This window comes from Miniopterus schreibersii, assembly GCF_964146895.1.
Source record: "Miniopterus schreibersii genome assembly, chromosome: 20".
NCBI classification, from domain to species: domain Eukaryota; kingdom Metazoa; phylum Chordata; class Mammalia; order Chiroptera; family Miniopteridae; genus Miniopterus; species Miniopterus schreibersii.
Window position 1 is genome coordinate 15,500,532 of NC_138122.1, and position 18,276 is coordinate 15,518,807.

Here is an 18,276-nt window from a genome sequence, read left to right on the forward strand (position 1 = left end):
AACAGGAAAGGGCGGGGTACCCCAGGTCTTGGGCCTCGGGTCAGGGTGTGGAGGAGTAGAGCAGACAGAGAAGGAAGGAAGAGAGAATTAGGAGAGGCACACACACACACACACACACACACCCCCCGAGGGGGGGGGGGGAGAAAGAAACAACGAACAGAGAAAAACACGAGAGCTAAATGGGGAATGAATGAGAGAGAGAGAGAGAACCAAAAGACACAAAGAAACAGAACAGAGGAAAACAGAGAGGGAGAGAAGATGGGGGGGGAATTAGGGAGGGGGAGAGAGAATATAACAGAGTTAGAGGGAGGGGCAGTAAAAGAGACAGGAGAGTGAAAGAGAAAGATAAGGGGATAAGAAATGGAGAGAGAAAATGAGACGGAGGGTTAGAGTCAGAGAAGCAAGATGAAGAGAGACAGGAAGAAATGATGACAATCAGATTCAGAGAGCAAAAGAGGCCAAGAGACCGAGAGAGATGAGAGAGAAGCCAAAAGGAGACCGAGACTGACGGGGACTGATGGAGGGACCCAAAGATAAGCAGTCAGGCAGGGAGGGAGGAAGGAGCACCTTTTCCTATAACCCCCACTCTTCGCTCCCTCTGGCACCCTGCCCCACTCCAGACTGGGGGGGACCCAGACTAAAACCTCACCCCCTTCTGTCTGCAGGGCCCAGACTGTTCTGTCCTGTCCTGCCGGTTTGGCTCCTAGCATCCTCTGCTCCAAGGCCTCCGAGGGCACCCTGGTGGAAGGCAGGGCTCCGGAGCCTGCCCTGTAGCCTGACTGACATGGCCACTGGGTGGAATCTGAAGGGGAAATCCAGTGACAACCTCCCTTGAGGCCTGGGCAGGCCCTAGCCTGCCTCCCTTTGGGACCCAGATAGGAAGAGACCTCAGAGGTCAATTTCACTGGGCTCCTCACTGAACAGAGGAGGAAACTGAGGCCCAGAGAGGGGCAGGGACAAGCCCGAAGTCACAGCCAAGCAGTGGCCTAGCAGGGCTAGCTGTCACAGAGGTGGAGGTTATGGGCCAAAAACTTTGCTTACTCCTGGGTAAATTGCTTCCTGCCCAGGGGTGCCCTGAGGCTTTAATGACAGTGTTTTGGATGACAGCCCCTGTGCTGAGAGTCTTTCCATGAAGTGACTATTGTGATTATGCCTGTCAGACACATAAGGAAGCTGAGGCTCAGAGAAGCTAAGGCTTCTAAGCCTAAGGTCACACAAGCTAGGCCTGCATGACCTTGGAAGTTGGGTTTCTGCCATGGGGCCTCCAGCATCCCTGTGTGATAGGCAGGGAAAGGCTCTATAATACGGAGAAGGGCAGCAGAGGTGGGTGGCAGTTCCTCCCACTGGGGAGAGTTACCAGAATGATAACTCTTCCCAGAGGAACCCACCTTTGTTCTGTTCTGTCTCTGCCTTTGGGGACACCAGGCCCCCCTACCCTTCTCAATACCACTTGCTCTACTCCAAACCCTCTTTCCCAACCTCTGGAGAGAAGGAGCTTGGCTCCTAGGTGACCCCCCACTCTCCTTCCCTTCTCTCTCTCTCTCTCTTTTTTTTCTTCTCCCTTCTCTTTATAGTCCCCAACTGTGACCTTTTGGGCCACAGGTCCAGGCTGGTTCTGAAGCCACAGAGATGGACCTATGTACCCTACAGCCCCCTTCTCCCTCCTCTGTACGGTGATCTCCCCTTCCCCAGCTCCTGGCTCTGCCTCACTGGACTCATCCTTCTGAGAGACTTGGATGGAGATTGGTGGGGAGAATATTGGGGGAGCAGCAGGCCGATGAGCAGATGGACAGACAAGTCAGTGTCCCAGCCAGCCCTGACCTCCCAGCAAAGCCCCTCAAGAGCTACACTCCTAGCCTCTAACCCCTCCCCAGCTGGGACCTGACTATCTATCACCTGAGGTTTCCATACCCTCACTGAGCCTCAGTTTTTTCATCTGCACTATGGGTGGAAGCAGACCGGCTTCTCTGGATGGTTGGATGCTGAATGATACATTGGCTTTGGGACATAGAAACATGTGCAGGCTATAGCCCCTTCATGATGGATGAACCACCCCTGTCTCTTGGTGGACACAATGCCTGCTGTGTCCCCAAGGTGGCCATAGTCCAGGGACAGAAGTGGCTGAAGCTTCAGCTTCCTGGGCCACCCTCTGTTTTTCTGGGGACCATAGTTCCTTTGAGTTCAGAGCATCAACCCTGCCCCATGTTGCTCTCAAGTCCTGCTCTGGCTGTATCTCCATGCACTGTCTATTAGACCAGGAGGGTAACTTCTGAGCTAGGCCTGTGCTTGGAGTCCCAGGAAGTGGGGAGCCCTGGGGCACTGTCCCCTGGATATGTCAAGAACCTTTCTCAAAATCAGGATTTGGGGGGTGCACCCTAGGTGGCAACGGCATAGCTACCCTCTTTCCCAGAAGCCTCCCTTTCCCAGAGGTTGGGGAGGGGGGCTGTTAGTGGCCACAGTGCTCTGCCCTCACCTCTTTCACCCAGTCCTGGCTGAGGCCCATGGCCCCTTGCCAGCTTCCTGGAGGCGGGGGGTGTGGCAGCCACCACTGGGGTAGAGAGATGAGGACCAGTTCTAGCAGCCTCCTCTGAGCCCCCGAATCCCCTCCCTCCCCAGGGAGATCTAGACCTCTCCTGGCCCCCACCCCGAGGGCCCAGGCTTTGGTTCCCACAGTCCCTATCCAGGCAGTGCTGGCAGCAGGTGACTGGATGGCAATGAGAAAGGCAGGGTGAGTGGGGGTGTGGGTCTTGGCAAGTGCACTCCTCAGCCAATCAGCAGCCTGCCCAGCCGGTGGATTCAGTTACAAGCTTGAGATCACCCCATACTCCAGCCTCCTTCTACTCCTCCCAAAGCTCCATTCATTGGCCCCGCTGCACGGGGTCTGCTGGGCACTGTTTCCGTTCAGCTCTGAGCGCTGCCTCGTGGGCCCGGCCACCAGGACTAGGCGTCCCATCCTAGGGGCTTTGTCTGACTGGGCTGGGCCAGGGCGGGATGAGGCTTCTAGGAATGCTTTTGGGGGTGCTGAGCTTCCTGGGGGCTGCTCTGGGGGGCTCTTCTGCCCTCCGCTGGAAAAGCACCTCCTGCCACTTGGCCAGGTCCATCCCTGGTAGTTCCTTGGGGTCCCTAAGCTTCCTGGGCAAGGATGCCCAGGGACTGGCTCTGTTCCACACCCACTGGGATGGGAACGGGAGGCTGCAGTCATGTAGCCAGCAGGATGAGCCGGAGCTCACTGCAGCCTTCAGTGCACTCTGTGCTGGTGAGATCACCCGGGACTCCTTCATCCGCACCCCTGGACCTGAGCTGCAGAGAGCCCTGGCCACCCTTCAGAGTCAGTGGGAGGCCTGCCTACCATCTGATGGGAGTCCCCAAGGAGTGAGGAGGAAGCGAGCGGCAGGGCAGAGTGGAACACCTGGTGAAGGGCACCAGCGGGGGAAGAGAGGCTGGACCATGCCTGGCACACTGTGGTGTGGAGTCGGGGACTCTGCCGGGAACTCCACGGAGCTGGGTGAGCCATGGGGTGTGGGCTGGGGGGCTGGGGTGGGGGGAGTTCAGGCTTTCATCCTGGCCTCCACTCTCCCAGGCTGTGTGTCCTTGGGGGAGTGACTTAACCACTCTGAACTTCAATGTTCTTATCTGTAAAATGAGGGTGACCATAAGTTTCATCATGGGATGCTTAAATGAGGCCATAGATGGGAAAGGTCCTACTGACACCTGGGAGTCCTCATTAGTCATCACCTGAGGGAGGGGACAGGCTGGGGTGGATCCAGGGTCAGCTGAGCCAAATAACCATTTCCTAAGAGGAAGCTTTATGAGCACAGAGTGTCCAGTGGAGTGGACGCTGACACCCAAAGGCCTGTGTTCAAATACCAGTTTAGCACACCCAAGCTCTCTGAACCTTAGGTTCCTCACCTGGATAATGGAAGTGACACCTCTCTAGCAGGGCTGCTGTGAGCTTGGGTGTGGGAAGTGCCGGGCACTTGGGAAATGCTCAGTAAAAGGTGCTATTGCTCAGATGGCTTTTTTGCACTCTCAGCACAGCTGTCTGTGTGTGGAGGGCTAGGGGAGGACTTGGCACCTGAGCTGGAGCAGGTTGGCATCCTGACAATGCTTTGTCATGCCAGCAACAAAGGTTGCACCCTGCCTGTCATTCCATTCCACACACATTCATGGTCTCATAGTTGTATTAGGGTGTGAGCTTGGGTCTGCCTCCAGAGTCCCTCCCAGGTAGACCTTTCCACGGTCAACGGCTCCTGGGTAGGCTCCCCTGCATTTGAAGTTGCCCAACAGGCTGTGCCTGGGTGCTCTCTTTAAGCTTTGAAATCGTGAGTCCCACAGAGGGAGACTGACCGGCCTGAGGCCACCAGGTCTCTGTTCTCAACATCAGGTGGGCATAGCCAGCCTGTGGTGCCCAGGACCCTGCTGAGCTGGTGCCCCCTCTACTCCCTACAGGGGTCTTCCAGGGCCCTGATCTCTGCTGCCGGGAACATGACCGCTGCCCACAGACCATCTCGCCTTTCCAGTACAACTATGGCATCCGAAACTACCGATTCCACACCATCTCTCACTGTGACTGTGATGCCAGGTTGGCAGTGGGCAGGGGTGCTGGGGGCTGGGGTGGGGTGGAGTTACTCAGTTCTTGGGTGCAGAGACTGGGATTCCAGAGCATCTTAAAGGAATCAGACAGCCTGGGACCCATTGTGCAGGTGGGAAAGCTGAAGCCTGAGTGGAGAAGAAACTCTTGGACCTCAAACCACCTGGCTGGTAGTGGCTGGGTGGGCTTGGAGAGGAGCCAGGTGGCCCTCTGTGGTCCAGGGACCTGAGTGCTGACTCTGGCAGATTCCAGCAATGCCTGCAGAACCAGCAGGACTCCATCTCAGATATCGTGGGTGTGGCTTTCTTCAATGTGCTCGAGATCCCCTGCTTTGTGCTGGAGGAGCAGGAGGCGTGCGTGGCATGGTACTGGTGGGGCGGGTATGTAGCTGCCCCATTTGAGGCCTTTCCCAGGGAGGGGGGCCGTATGTCTGTCCTCCAGGGAATGATGCTTCATCTTCTCTGCCCTCTCCTCAGGGTGGGTCCCAGGGTGCAGACCCTCCCTGGGTGCCCCACACAACCTAGTGGGATGAGGGGTGGGGCTGACAGAGCCTTGGTCTCCATGAAGATGAACCTGGGGGGCTTCTGGAAGGGGAGATTCTGGGTTACTAATTGCCATCAATTGCCACCTCCTAGGTGCAGAATGTATGGCTCCATACCTCTTGCCCGCCTCCAGCCTAAGACCCTCTACAATGCCTCCTGGAGCTCCCCAGCCACCCCCCTGACTCCTAGCCCCCAGAGCCCAGCCCCCAGCAAGCCACAACAGAAGCAGCATCCTTGGAAATGGCCACCACAGCAGGGAGGATCCCAACACCCCAGCAAAAACAATGCCACAGCTCTCCAGACCCCCATGGCCTCCCCTAGGCCTGGTATGGCCTCCTCAGGCTGGTTGGAGATCACTCATCCAGGTCTTCAGAGGCAACAGGGTGCCCTAAAACCTCAGGGTGAGCTCAGAGCCTAACCTTGGGGGTTCCTGATGTGAGGAGATGGCCCCCTGGCATGTGTGGGGGCCCTGTGCTACTTCCTTTCCTGGTCCAAACTCTTCCTGGGATCTCTCAACTTCTCCCATCAAGTCACCCTGCGGCCAGAGGGATTTTCATAAGCTCAAAACTTGACAATGTCACTGCCCTCTGAGTCCCCACCATGACTCCTCTTAGTTCAACTGACAATGTCCCAACACCCAGGGACCCTCAAGCATCGGTTCTGCAGATCCTACTCCTCAGTCAAAAAACTTTAGTTTCACAAACTTCATTTGGTTTCTCAAAAACAACTTGCTCTTTCCCACCTCTGGGCCTTTGCACATGCTGTTCCTTCTGCCTGGAGCTCTCTCCCCTCCTCTTCTCTCCCAGCCTAGCTCAGCAGCCTCTGCCTCCAGGAAGCCTTTTCTGATCACCCTCAGCACTCTGGACCTCTACCACTGTAGCCTGCTCTGTATGTGTGTGTGTGTGTGTGTGTGTGTATGTGTATACCATATGTGTGACACTATGAGGGCACAAATGCACGAGATGGAAGGAGTCTGTGTGTGTGTGTGTGACTGAGCTCAGGTGCTGGTGTTTCTCCTGGATGGCAGTGGGCATCAGTGGGGCCTCCCTGGGGGACTGGGCTCCCCTTACCACCACACCGCCCCCAGTTGCCCACCAGGCCTGCCGCAGCTTCCGCCACCTGGACAAGTGTGAGCACCAGATCGGGCCCCAGGAGACCAAGTTCCAACTGCTTAATAGTGCCCGAGAGCCCCTCTTCCACTGCAACTGCACGCGCCGGTGAGGCCTGCTTGGACCCTTGGGGGTGGGCTGCCTACTGCCAGGCACTGGGAAGGAACACCTGGCTGGCAAGGCCTTGCCCCAGCCTGAGCCTGCCTCTACCCTCAGACTAGCACGATTCCTGAGGCTCCACAGCCCACCCACAGGTGCCAACATACTTTGGGAACTTCTGGGCACGACCTGCTTCAAGCTGGCCCCTCCACTGGACTGTGCTGAGAGCAAAGAGTAAGTGACAGCAGAGCCAGGAGGGATGAGTGATTTTCCTAAGGGGGTGGGTTGCCTATATGCCACCTTGTGCAACTGGGCCAAGCTGATGGGGTAGGGGTCAGGACCTTTGAGTTCCATTGTCATCTGCCTACCCCCTGGTGCCTGGGTTTAGCTCTGTTGTTGGCCCATGTGGGTTGCATCTTGACTCTGTCACTTAATTATGTAACCTGGCAAGTTGAGTCACTTCTCCATACCTCTGTTTTCTTATCTGTAAAATGGTTGTAGAAACCAAGGAAATGGTGTGTGTGATGCACACAACCTAAGGCCTGTGGGCAAGTAAAACACTTGCTTAACTCACAGTCTCATTCAATTCTGATTCTCAAAGCCAGCCCCTTGTTACTTTTTCTATTTCACAGCTGAGGAAACAGGCCAAGACTGGCCTAGGTTTCTGCAGCCAGCCAGTGGCAGAACCCAGGCCTCTGGGTGCTAGCCCAGGTTTATTCTGCCTCCTTCTAGTATAACCACCCCACCCCTGGCTCCGGCCCTGCGCCTCGGCCTCCATTCCTGTGTCTGCAGAGCAGGGTGGAATCCTTGGCAGCCATGACCGCCTGCCCCACTTTTCTCTCCCACAGCTGTTCCAAGGGCCCTAGGGCCGTCAAAGTGTCAGCTCGGCACTTGCGACGACTTCAGCAGAGGAGACTCTGGGGTACAGGCACAGATGAGAGGCAGGCATGGCCTTCAGAGTACCCAAGGTCCTCCATGTCATTCTATGACCGGTGCGTGCAACTGACCCAGGCAGCTTGAGAACCCAAAGAGCAGCAGAAATCCTGGAACCAGTGACCTCGTTCCAACTTTCACAGGCACCAGACTGGACCTTGCTCCTGGCTTTGCTGGCCCTGGGAGTCTCAGCCTTCTCTCCATGTGTTACACTGAAGCATGGCATGGGCTCTTATGACAGTCAGGAGGCTGGATTGGGGAGAGGGGGCCAAGGCCCAAACACTGGACCATGTCTCCTGCTGTGCTGGGTGATCTTGGGCTGGTGACACAACCCCTCTCTGCTTGGACGTGTATTCAGGAGGTTCATTCTGATGCCCTGGGTTTGGACCTTGCCAGGGATGGGAATGGGGAGGGGGTAATTGATTGCAGCAGCCTCAGGAGGTACTAGAAGGAGGTGCATGTTAGTTCATGTTGCAACGTGAATACATGTCTCAAGGTCTTGCCCAGGGGAACCTGAGCACCTGCCTGCAGAGGCCTGAGGCAGGAGGTAGGGAATGGGAGATGCCACCAAAGTGCCTGTGTCTGAATCTGAGATGGGAGGCACTAGAGAGGGACTTCCCAACTCCCCTCATCCTGGAGGACCCCTTCTCTTAACAGCTGCTATGCTCTTCCTGGCCCAGCACCTGCCCACTCTTTCTGCCCTAAACCTAAATTCAAATCTCCCCTGTGCCTTTGAGCAAGGGACCTCCTTCCCCAACTCTGAGCTTTTGTTTCCTCCTTAAAACAAAGAGCAGTATAAACAGGACCTACCTACCTCATAGAGTTGTTGAGGATTAAGTGAACCAATGCATGGCCAGCACTTAGGACCTAGTAAATATTCCCTCCCTCCAACACATTGCCAAATCATGCTCAGGTGTCTGATTTCGAGAGGTTTATGTAACTTCTTGGAGGACTCAGTTTGCTCACCTGTGAAATGGGGCTAAGAACTACATTGAACTCAACACCACAACTCAGGGTTGTGGTGCAAATTAAAGGAGATGGCATATGTAGTGCATACAGCTGGTGCCTGGTAATTGTAAGATCTGTCGTCTTCTCCTTTAGCCCCTTTCTCTGACTACCCCCACCCCCAGACTGCTAACAAGAAGGAGTCTGGAATGAGGCTAAAGAATTTAATTCCTAATGGATGACCTCTAGGATTGCCCCTCCCCCATCCCAGATGGGGGCCTAGATAGGGCTTTGCTGATTGTCACAGTTGAGGTGCCAGGACTGAGTTTGGGGGACCCCAGTTGGCCATCCCTGGCCAGGACAGAATGGCAGGTGTGGATAAAGCTGGAGTAGCAGCAGGAGGGAGGCAGGTAGGTTTGTAGAAGATTGGGGCAGAGTGGCAGCCACCAGCATCCACCTGCCCACCCCGCCTTCAGGGCCCCAGGCCCCCTTCCTCCAACTTCTGCCGGCCCTGGGGGCTGGGAGACAGGCTGTCAGGGGTTGGGGTCTCCTGGTCAGGTTCCCAGGAGCCACCACCTCCAGGGTCTACAGTCTCCAGGCGCAAGGCAGGCAGCAAGCCCAGGCTTCGAGGCACAGATGGTGGGAAGGCCCAGGGACCAGGCAGCCCAGAGGGCCCCTCCTCACTACTGCTCTGGATGCCTCCATCATTGCCCCTGTTGGGGGCCACACAGGGCAGGCGACGGCTCTGGGGCGAGGGGCTGCGGCTGGTACCTCGGCGTTCACGGGAGGAGGGCCGTAGGGCCAGGCCTGGGAAGCGGGCCAAGCCTGGGCTGCGGCTACGGTGTCGCTTGGACTTGCCAGGGCTGGGGCTTCTGGACTTGGGTGCGAGCAGCTCCAGGGTGCTGTCATCCTCCTCATCTGAGCTGGCACCTGAGCCACCTGTGCTGCTGCTGGCCGACTCTGAGGTGGGCAGCGAGATCTGGGGGAAGGTTGGTCACTGGAGTGCTCCAATCCCCAACTGGCCACTGAGGCCTCTTGGAAACACTCCAAAACTCCTCCTCTGCAGACCCAGGGAGGTTAGGCTACTTGTAGGAGGCCCCAGAGCAGGTTGCAGAGGCTGTGGCATTTGAACAGGATCTTTTGGCACCCCTGACCCTGCAGTCTGGTCTGCTTACCTGGAAGGGCTCAGTAACGCCAATGAGGATGCTGTGGTTGTGGCTGTAATAGCCCAGGATGAAGTCTCCATGGCCTTTGGGCAGCGACTCCTCACTGAATGTCACCTGGTGGGCCCAGGGTGTAGGCCCAGGTTGGGGTCAGGAAGGTAGTCACAGAACCCCCCAAAGGCAATGGGGACTTCCTCCCCTTTCCCCCCTTCCCTTGAGTACCTGGAAGATGTTCCTGTCCACATCCTCATGTTTGGCCCAGACATAAGCCACATAGTCCTTGCAGTGGCGGAAACCCACCTGGGGTGATAGGAATCAGGGTTCTGACCACTATGGCCTGACCCCAGCAGCCTCCCTGTGTGGCATCAAATTCTGGAGAAGCAATGATCCCACCTAGGTACCCAGTTGTTCCTCCAGGCCCTTCCTTCCCCAAGTCACTGACCACCTCGCCCTTCTCACCCGGTACAAGCCGATCCAGTCCCAGGAGCTACGGGCGAATACAGTTTCCATGCGGTACCTCACCACAGCCTGCTCTGGCCGCACCCACTCATCTGCCACCTCCAGCCGCACCAGTGGCATGTCATCCCTGAAGGCAAACTGCCCAGGGGCAGGGGAAAACATCAGCAGAGACCCTCTAGTATTCCATGCACCCTTGGGCCTGAGTCAGCACAAAGAGGCTGAAATAAGGGCCTTTGAAGCTACTGCAGGACAGGGAAACTGAGGCAGAACAGGTTTAGGATAAATGTCAGGCTTCCTGCCTCCCAATCCAGGGCTCTATCTACTTATAGCCTCCTTAAAGAGTGAATGAGAACACAGCTTTGAAGTTAGTAGACCATGGGTTTGGCCCTGGCTCTGTCATTGACAGGCTGCATGACTGTTGGTGAGTTTTTCAACCTCTCTGAATGCCAGGGCTTTTGTCTATAAACTTGGATGATCTTACTTAACTCTTGGAGTTGTTTGGCAGATTCAGTGAGATACTGTTTGTAAAACATTCCATAAACTTCCCAGTACACAGTAGGTGCTCAATTAACGATTCACCTATATGCTAGTAAGGGAGACACAATGTACTGGATATTCTGGGGCAAGCCGAACACCCCTGAGTGGACAAGAAAAGCCCTGGGGAAGAGACTGGAGACTTCAGTTCACTTCTAGGCTTTGCTACTAATTTGCTCTGTGACCTCAAGTAAGCCCCTAGCTAACACAAGACTCAGCTTGCCCATCAGTATATAGAGGTGACTATGACCTTGTCATCAGTTCATAAAGACAATTTATAACCATGAGTACCCTCCTCCCAGGGTCACCCACAAGGGTGGGGTTGCTGGGGTGGCAGGTGGCCAGGGTATTAGTTCCAACTCTGTCCCTCAGAGGATTCAGGTGGTGCCAGCCTCAGGCTTTTGTTTGCTTCCTGTTTATCTAGTTTCAGATTTCCCTCCCGCAGCTTCTGATCCAAACTGCTCCAGAAAAAACAGCACATCCTCTCACTGCTCCTGGATTCCTAATAGCTGGTCTGACCAGATTGGGCTCTTGGAAATGCCCTCCAGGGCCTCGCAGGGTCAAAATTTCTGTTAACCCCGTTCTGATTGTGTTGCTTTGAATAAGAGACTTAAGTTTTCTGAGCCTCAGTTTTCCTCACCATCTTAGGACATCTTAGGGCCTACTAAGGCATTCAAAGGGATGACTTACGTAAAGTGCCCCACACAGGGCCTGGCATAATAGTAGGTGCTCAGTAGGAAATGTTTTACAAGGGACAGAGTCCTGAATGAGTAGGGAGGGTCAGGGAAGAGCATCCAAAGGAAGTGATTCTCAAGGTAAGGGTTAAACCTCACACCCAAGCCTTTTACCAAAGGTCAAAGGAGGCCAGACACAGGCAGATTTTCTTTCCCAGCTGAGAATATTGGCCAATGTCCCACTGACCGACCACATGACAAAGTTACCAAGGAAAACATTCTCTGGCCTGCTGCGCACCCTCTTATCAGATCAAGAGAATCCGAGAGCTAGTCTTAAGTTTCAAGGCTAGTTTCAGGGAAAGATGGAATCTACCCTGCTCTGCCATTGTGAGCCTGTGTGGGACTTGGGGCACATGCCTACCCCACTAGGGGCCTCAGTTTCCCCACAGAAAAACAGAGTTGAACTACATAGTCTCTCAGGTCCAGTTCTGACATTCTTGCATTTCTCCTTTTTTTATTTTGGCAACTAGGAAGCTCAATCCTAAACACAATGCTAAATTATAGTAACTCTTCAGAGTTTAGCTATGTATTTTTTATATCTCTACTCCCTCTCCCCATCACTACTTTACTCTTATAATGTCTGGCATATAGTATGGTGGTTAATAAATAATAAATGAATGTGAATGAATGCTGCATAGGGTTAGAGTAAACATTTTGAGTTTGCTGGTCTTATTATATATGTGAATTTTAACATAAGTTGCCCTAAACCTTTCTTGGAAGAAGGGAGTTAGAGGTTAGTGGAAAAGGCATGGACTCTGAAGCCACACGAGCCTAGGTTCATTCCTAACTTAACCCTGGGCAAGTGATGCTGTGTCTCTGAGCCTCAGTTTCCTCAGGTGAAAATGGAGATCATAACCCACTCCCACTGTGCTACGAGAAAGGGGTACTGCTAAGGGCAGGTGCAAGGGGTGGGCTGCAGAATACTAAGGTGGGCTTGGAGATGTCATGAGAAGAGGGTGAGGCCAGGCAGGACTCACATGCAGGACGAACTGGGCAGCCACAGGTTTGTGGTCACTGACTGTGTATTCCATGTGGCTTCGGTAGCTGTGCTGGGTCACCTGGAGCCGGTGGCTCTGCTGTCCTGAGGGGCTGCGACCTCCACCTGGAACCTTGACCTTCCACAGGATACGGTCTGTCCAGGCTGGCTTCCGTTTTTTGGCACTGCAGTAGGCAAGCGTAGCCTGAGTTTCAGGGGCAGTGGGTCAAGGCACAGCCCCCAGCCTTGCCTCCTGCCCCTCTTCCCCATCTCCCTAATCTAGAAGACCTCAGCCCACATCCCCTCCTCATCCCAGTACTGAGCTCACCTGGTATCATATTTATTAGTACCCACATCAAACTTGAAGGTGGGTGCAAAGTTGAGGGGCCCTTCCTGGAAGCCCTTGAGGATGGGCCAGGTGTTCTTGGCCATGTTGAGCTATGAGGGTCCAGAAAGGAAGAATTGGACAACAGCTTGGGCAGGACAGGTGAGAGCAAAGACTGTAGCCTGGGGTACAGGTGTTTCCTGAAGCACGCTCTTTGTGCTAAGGGCTTTGGGGTGCAGGCTAGGATTCGGCACCTGGTCCTTCTCCCAGAGCTGGTGGAGCTGGTTGTTGTCAATGGCATGCTTGACAAAGTGCAGGTCAAAGCTCTCGATGCGGAAGTTTAGGTCCCCGAACCAGAACACGAGACTGTTGGTGGTGGGGGGGAGGTCAGAGGGGTCCATGGGGTGGAAGAGCCCAACCCGGATCCTTCTCCAACCCATCCAACCCGACAACACTGGATGCCCCTAGTGATGATGAAGTGGCTGTGTGGCCACAGCGGAGTAGCAGTGGGGTGTGGATCTAGAGGAAAATTAGGTTCAGACCCTCAGTAAGGCCCTGCCCCTCAGCAAAGTTCCACTGTGCAGGCTCGGGGCCCCCATCCAACTTACCCAGCATTCAAGTTTCTAGGTGTAGTTTGGGTGGTGACCCACCTCCCTAGGCCCCGCCTCTCCCTACAAGGCCCACCCAGGACAGTATCAAGTTCCTTCTAGCAAGTTAGCTGACACTCTCCTTTACTAGCCCTGCCCAAGCTGCATTTGGCCCGCCCCGGCCCGTACTCGTGATCCAGGATGCCTTGTGCCCCGGGCCCCTGGAACTGCTGCAGGCTGAGGATGGTCTGGAAGTTGTCCTTGCGCTGCTCCGCCTTGTCCATGTGTGCTGGCAGGTGGCAGTTCAGGAAGCAGAGCATGTGCCCGAAGGCCGCCAGTCGCACACTCACTCCACCCTTGTTGCCCTTGGGAGGCAACATTGGGAGAGTCAAGGGCAGGTCCAGGCCAGGAGGTGAGGCACTGGGCAGGTCTTACAGCAGGGCGGGGACAGCCAGCCGGGTATGGAGGCTTGGAGAGGGGTGGGTTCTAGGAAAAGGGGCAGGGCCCTGGGACCCTGCAAGGACAGAAAGGGGGAGGGATCCAGGAAATCGTGAGAGGTAGTGGACAGGGTTGGGGTGAGGCGGGCCTCAGAGTAAATGGTGGAGTGTGGGGAGGAGACCTTGCCAGTGCAGGGGGCCTAGGGACTAATCTATGGACCCCTTTTAGGGCTCTGTCCGCTCCCGGCCCTTGGCGGGCTCACCCAATAGCCACCCAGGCCAGTGCGCGTGCAATCGGTCTGCACGTCCCTCAGGAAGGGCAGGTGGTAGTACTTGGCGAACAGCAGCAGAATGACACCCTGCATCCGCACAGTGCTCACCTACGGCGGGGAGGCGACTCGGCTGAGGGACAGGGCACAATCCCAGCTTCCCCGTCTTTGCCCTTTCCCGTCCTTAAAGTCTGCTCCCGCACCCTCCCTTCACACAGACCCAGTAACAGAGGCCCAGCAGGCCCCACAGCGAGTCAAGGCAGGTGTAGAGCCAGGAATCCAGGGGTCTCTGCCCATCCGGAGGGTGAGGGAGGCGTTACCAGCACGAAGTTGAAAGGAGCAAGTGCATCCATGAAAAGCTCGCTCCACTGATCTGTGAAGAGCGCGTCCTTGAGCCTCTTGTTGATCATGGAGTTCACTTCCTGCAACCTGGTGTGTGGGGTGAGGGGACCGTCGGGTTGAGGGACGCCCTAGAAGCCCCTCCCATGGGTGAGGGTCTTCGAGGCACCAGAGGCTGGGGAGAGGGTCCGCCCACCCTGGCCCCTCACCCTATGGCGATCATGTCTGTCCTGTCACTGTCATCGCTGCCACCTCCCAGGTGGAGGAGGGATGTGACGTCGTCAGGGGGCATGGCAGTGCCCACATTCCACGTGACCACAGTGATCCTGGAGGTGCCAGTATAGGAGGGGTTACTGTGGGCACCACTCCCTCATCCTCAATCTCCCTCTCCCGTGGGGCTCTTTCTGGAGAAATAAACTGAGGCAGGTGTGGGTGTAAGCCCTCGGAAGGACCCACAGTGGTCCCAGTATCCCTCCTTCCAGACTCTCCCAGGGGAGATCAATTGAAGTAAAAGGTGGGCAAGTCCCTTAGGAGGGGATGCTGTCTCCTGAGGGTCCCAGAGTGGGCCCAGCACCCCCAAAGACTCTGCCTCAGGGAGGTAAACTAGAGCAGAGTAGGGCAAACCACCCTGGAAGGATGGCTAGTCTCAGAGCTCAAGCCCCCACGTCTTTCTTGGGAGAGGGCCCTCTCACCAGAAGCCAGGGTCGCTCTTGCAGGTCGGCTGAGCTGACCAAGAGGAAGGTGACGTTGGGTTGGATGTAGAAGGGGAGGTGGGGACTGGGGCTGGAACTTCTCGGGGCTGAAGGCTGGGGCTCAGGTGCCCGCCAGGCCCTGCACCCTGGGTGCCAGGCCTGGGGAGGGCCATCTCAGCGGCTGGGGTGACACAGGGGGAGCGGTTGGGAGAGCGGCTGGGGGAGCGGCTGGGGGACCGAGGTGGCTTGGGAAGAGGTGGGGGCACGGCCTGGGCTGAGGGGGCCCCTGGCCGGAAAGTGGGGGAGAGAAGTCCTGGGGAGCGGCTGCCAGGCTCTGGAAGGCCCTGGCCCACATCCAGGGGCAGTGTCTGGGGTGACCGGGGCAGGGCAGAATCCTCAGGGCTGCTGTGGGGGGCCTCAGGCCTGGCTCTGAAGGAGGGGGAGAGCCGGGGGTCTGGGGGAGATTGGATCAAAGGTGGGGAACCCGTAGGAGTGGATGCCTGGAGATGCCCTTCAGAAGGAGGGAGAGGTCTAGGGGTTGGGGCATCCCTCTGTTTAGCTGGTGTCCGTCCCACAGAGGCCGGGGCTGATGTCATGGATGCTGGAGCCAGGGTCTGTTCCTGAGAGGGCGATAGAATCGGACTGGGCATTGGGGGAGAGTTGGAGGGAGGCTGTGGGTGCTGCTCCTCAGATGCCAGGGCCAGGCTCAGGCCTAAACTGGCCAGTGCTGGCTTGGGTTTCATGGAGGCAGGTAGTATCTGCTTCTGGTCCCTAGACATTGGAGCCAGCCTGGGCCCCAGGGTGGCTGGTGGCAGCCTCGGCGCAGCTGAGACAGACATCACCAGCTGCCCCAGGGATGTCGGAACAAGGACTGAGCCTGATGTTGTCGGAAGAGGCTTCGGCCCAGCAGAGGCAGACGTCACCAACTGGCCCACAGATGGTGGAGCCAGGCTGGAGCTGTGGCTGGCAGGAGCTGTTCTCTGCCCTCCAGGGGTAGACAGTGGAGCCAGGAGGGGTCGAGGAGATGCCAGAGCCAGTCTTGGCCCCTCTGAGGAAGGTGGCATAGCAGCACGTGGCCCCATAGGTGCCAGAGCCAGCCTTGGTTCCAGAGTTACTGGGGTTGCATTCTCCTTGGCTGGGAGCTGAAAACTTGAGTCCACCTTGTAGAGGACAAGTTAAAAACACAGGGTAACCCTAACCAGTGGCTTGGGCCCCGACTTCCATATAGAACCCAGAAGACTCCATCTAGCTAAGTAAGGTACATCTTTCCAAAGAAGTTCTTCCTAATTTCTTACTTCAATTCATCCTGCTGCAAATTAGCTTCTCTTTTGGGTGAAACAGGACACAGAACTTTATCCCCTCCCTCAAGTCTGACACCTCTTTCAGAGATGGGGAAACTAAGACCCCTGACTCAAATGAGGCAGAGTGCAGTCTGAACCTTCCTGGCTGGCACCCACTCCCTGGCCACGCTGGAGTGTTGGGTGGCTGGAGCCAGCTTTGCTGGGCAAACTCCCTGCTGTCCCTGCTGCTCCCCTGGTCAAGGGCTCCTGGCCTGACACCCCAGATCTGCTCTGAACATCCTAGGTCTAGACTGTTCAATACCCTTTCCTTTCTCCCAGGAACCCTCAGGTTCCTCACCAAACATTTCAAACCTTGGCCACAGCCCTGTCTGTCTTCTTCATTCATTCCCAGAACTCCATGCAGGAGCAAGAGCCTGGGCTGAGAATGGTCGTGTCTATTCCAAGCCCAGCTCTCTGTGACCTTAGGCAAGCACCTCCCTGCCCAGGGCCTCAGTTTTCCTGTCTGTAAAACAAAGGTACTTGGTGAAGGGTCTCTGGCCACACCTGGTTCCTGGGAAACCTTCATCTCACTAAGTGCATTTTCTGCATTTATGAGCCCAGCATTTGCTAGGATTCCATTTGAGCCCTGTGGAATAGTCTGTCCACCAAGTGTGATTCTAACATTCAGAACAAGTCTGGAATTCTGTTGATTCTGGTGTCACACCTCTCTATGCCCAGGTTATACCCTCTCACCCTCTTCACCTTTCCCCCCACCTTTGAGGACAAGTTAGCAGCCTCCTTTTGTCCAGCAGGTGGAGCGGGGTCACCCTATAGGACCTCCTTTTCATTCCCCATCTGTCTCTTGTTTCTTGTCCTTTGCCAGCGAGGGCAGAAGATTTACATTCACCCTGGGGTGGCCCTATCCCTGCCTCCAGAGATGCAGTCTGTCTGCATCCCATGCCCTTCTCGGTTCAGAGAACCTGAAACTCTACCTTCACCGCCCTCCCCAAACTCAGCTCTTTAAGGCTGCATTTTGGGCATCCTCCTTGGCTCCAGGTATCCCACTATGCACCCCCACCCCCACCAACCACCACACCGCCTCCAGCACTAACAACTTAGACATCCCAGATGTCACAGTTTTAGTCTTTAGGGAAAAGCCTCCTCATTTTGCATTGGCTCAGAGAGGACAAGCAACTTGTCCAAGGTCACACAGCAAAGCTGGAGCACAGCTGTGTCCCCTAACACCCAGTCCAGTGTTCTCCTGGGGGCTCCTGGAGATAGCTAACTCCATTTCTCTCTGGGTGTCCCATCACTGCCCCCTCACGCCCCAAGGTGCCCCGTTCACCTATCCCTGCTCAGTGCACAGAGGAGAGTGCCAGCCCCTCAGCCAGGGGCACCAGGGTGCCTGCAGTGTGTGTGGGGGTGTGGGACCAAGGATCGGGAATGGGGAAGCTAGGCTTTAAGGGTCTTACCTTGGAGGGTGCTCCAGTTTGGAAAATCCCATGGGGCATGGGCAGGGGACCCAGGCCAGCCAGGGTCCCTGGCCTCCTGCTGCCACTGCTGCTGTGGCCCTCCATGTCTGCAGCCCCTGGCAGCCCGGGCTCCCTCAGGCTCTGGCTCTAGCTCCTCCGCTCCCGGGAACCAGTGATGTCATCAGCCGTTTCAACCTGCTGAGAATTTAAAGGCACAGGCACCCACTTCCCAACCTAGAGGTGGCCAGGGCAAGGTGGCCTCAGCCCTGGGAACCCTTCAACCTGACTGCTAAAGTTGGAACAGTCATGGGGGTGTGGGGAAGTGTGCCCGTTAGCTTGGCATGGGTCCCACCTGGCAGCATGGAGTAAGCGGTGTGTCTGTACCCTTCCATCCACCCCCCCCCACACACACACACACCAGTAGGCCTGGCAGGTCCTTGCTCGAGGGAGGGGCATTGACACACCTGAGGGTAAAGTAGAGACAAATAACTCAGAGGTCAGCACCCTCTTCAGGGCCTCAGGGACACCTGAGTCCCTACCCTGCTCCTGTGACCTTCCTGGTGTCCTGCCAGCTCAGGACTTGCCTTGGCCCCCACCCTTGACCCATTTTCAGGCCTTGGTGCCCGCTCCCTGCCTGGCTCTATCCCTCTCATCCCAGAGCCAGACACTCAGGCTCCAGCTACTAGAGTCCTTTCCCATCTCAGTCTCAGCACTGGCCCCTCCTCTTCTGCAGACACATCCCTGACTTTCCTAGGACGTCCCCACAGCCAGGCCCATCCCAGCCCAGTTC

At 56.1% G+C, this 18,276-nt stretch overlaps 2 protein-coding genes across 5 annotated transcripts; one reads left to right on the plus strand and one right to left on the minus strand.

The window, feature by feature from the left end:
* The first annotated feature begins 2,869 nt into the window (after positions 1-2,869).
* On the plus strand, positions 2,870-8,332 carry PLA2G3 (phospholipase A2 group III). Its single transcript, XM_081123609.1, has 7 exons — positions 2,870-3,505; positions 4,450-4,582; positions 4,837-4,971; positions 5,227-5,534; positions 6,221-6,350; positions 6,459-6,575; positions 7,190-8,332. Exons 1-7 carry the CDS (start codon positions 2,992-2,994, stop codon positions 7,359-7,361), a joined length of 1,509 nt encoding a protein of 502 aa, XP_080979735.1. The 5' UTR covers positions 2,870-2,991; the 3' UTR covers positions 7,362-8,332.
* Positions 8,192-17,774, minus strand: INPP5J (inositol polyphosphate-5-phosphatase J). 4 transcript variants are annotated; one of them, XM_081123605.1, is made up of 13 exons: positions 17,487-17,774; positions 14,735-15,894; positions 14,252-14,368; positions 14,024-14,132; positions 13,698-13,814; positions 13,187-13,362; positions 12,665-12,776; positions 12,414-12,523; positions 12,087-12,270; positions 9,842-9,979; positions 9,605-9,682; positions 9,395-9,499; positions 8,192-9,198 (listed from the first exon to the last, which is right to left on the minus strand). In XM_081123605.1, the coding sequence occupies exons 1-13, from the start codon at positions 17,589-17,591 to the stop codon at positions 8,692-8,694; spliced, it is 3,018 nt and encodes a 1,005-aa protein (XP_080979731.1). In that variant the 5' UTR covers positions 17,592-17,774; the 3' UTR covers positions 8,192-8,691. The 4 variants fall into 4 exon arrangements, with proteins under 4 accessions (XP_080979731.1, XP_080979732.1, XP_080979733.1 ...); XM_081123606.1 differs by having other exon boundaries at positions 14,735-15,354; positions 17,487-17,641; XM_081123607.1 differs by lacking the exon at positions 14,735-15,894 and having other exon boundaries at positions 17,487-17,644.
* Between the last annotated feature and the right edge of the window lie 502 nt (positions 17,775-18,276).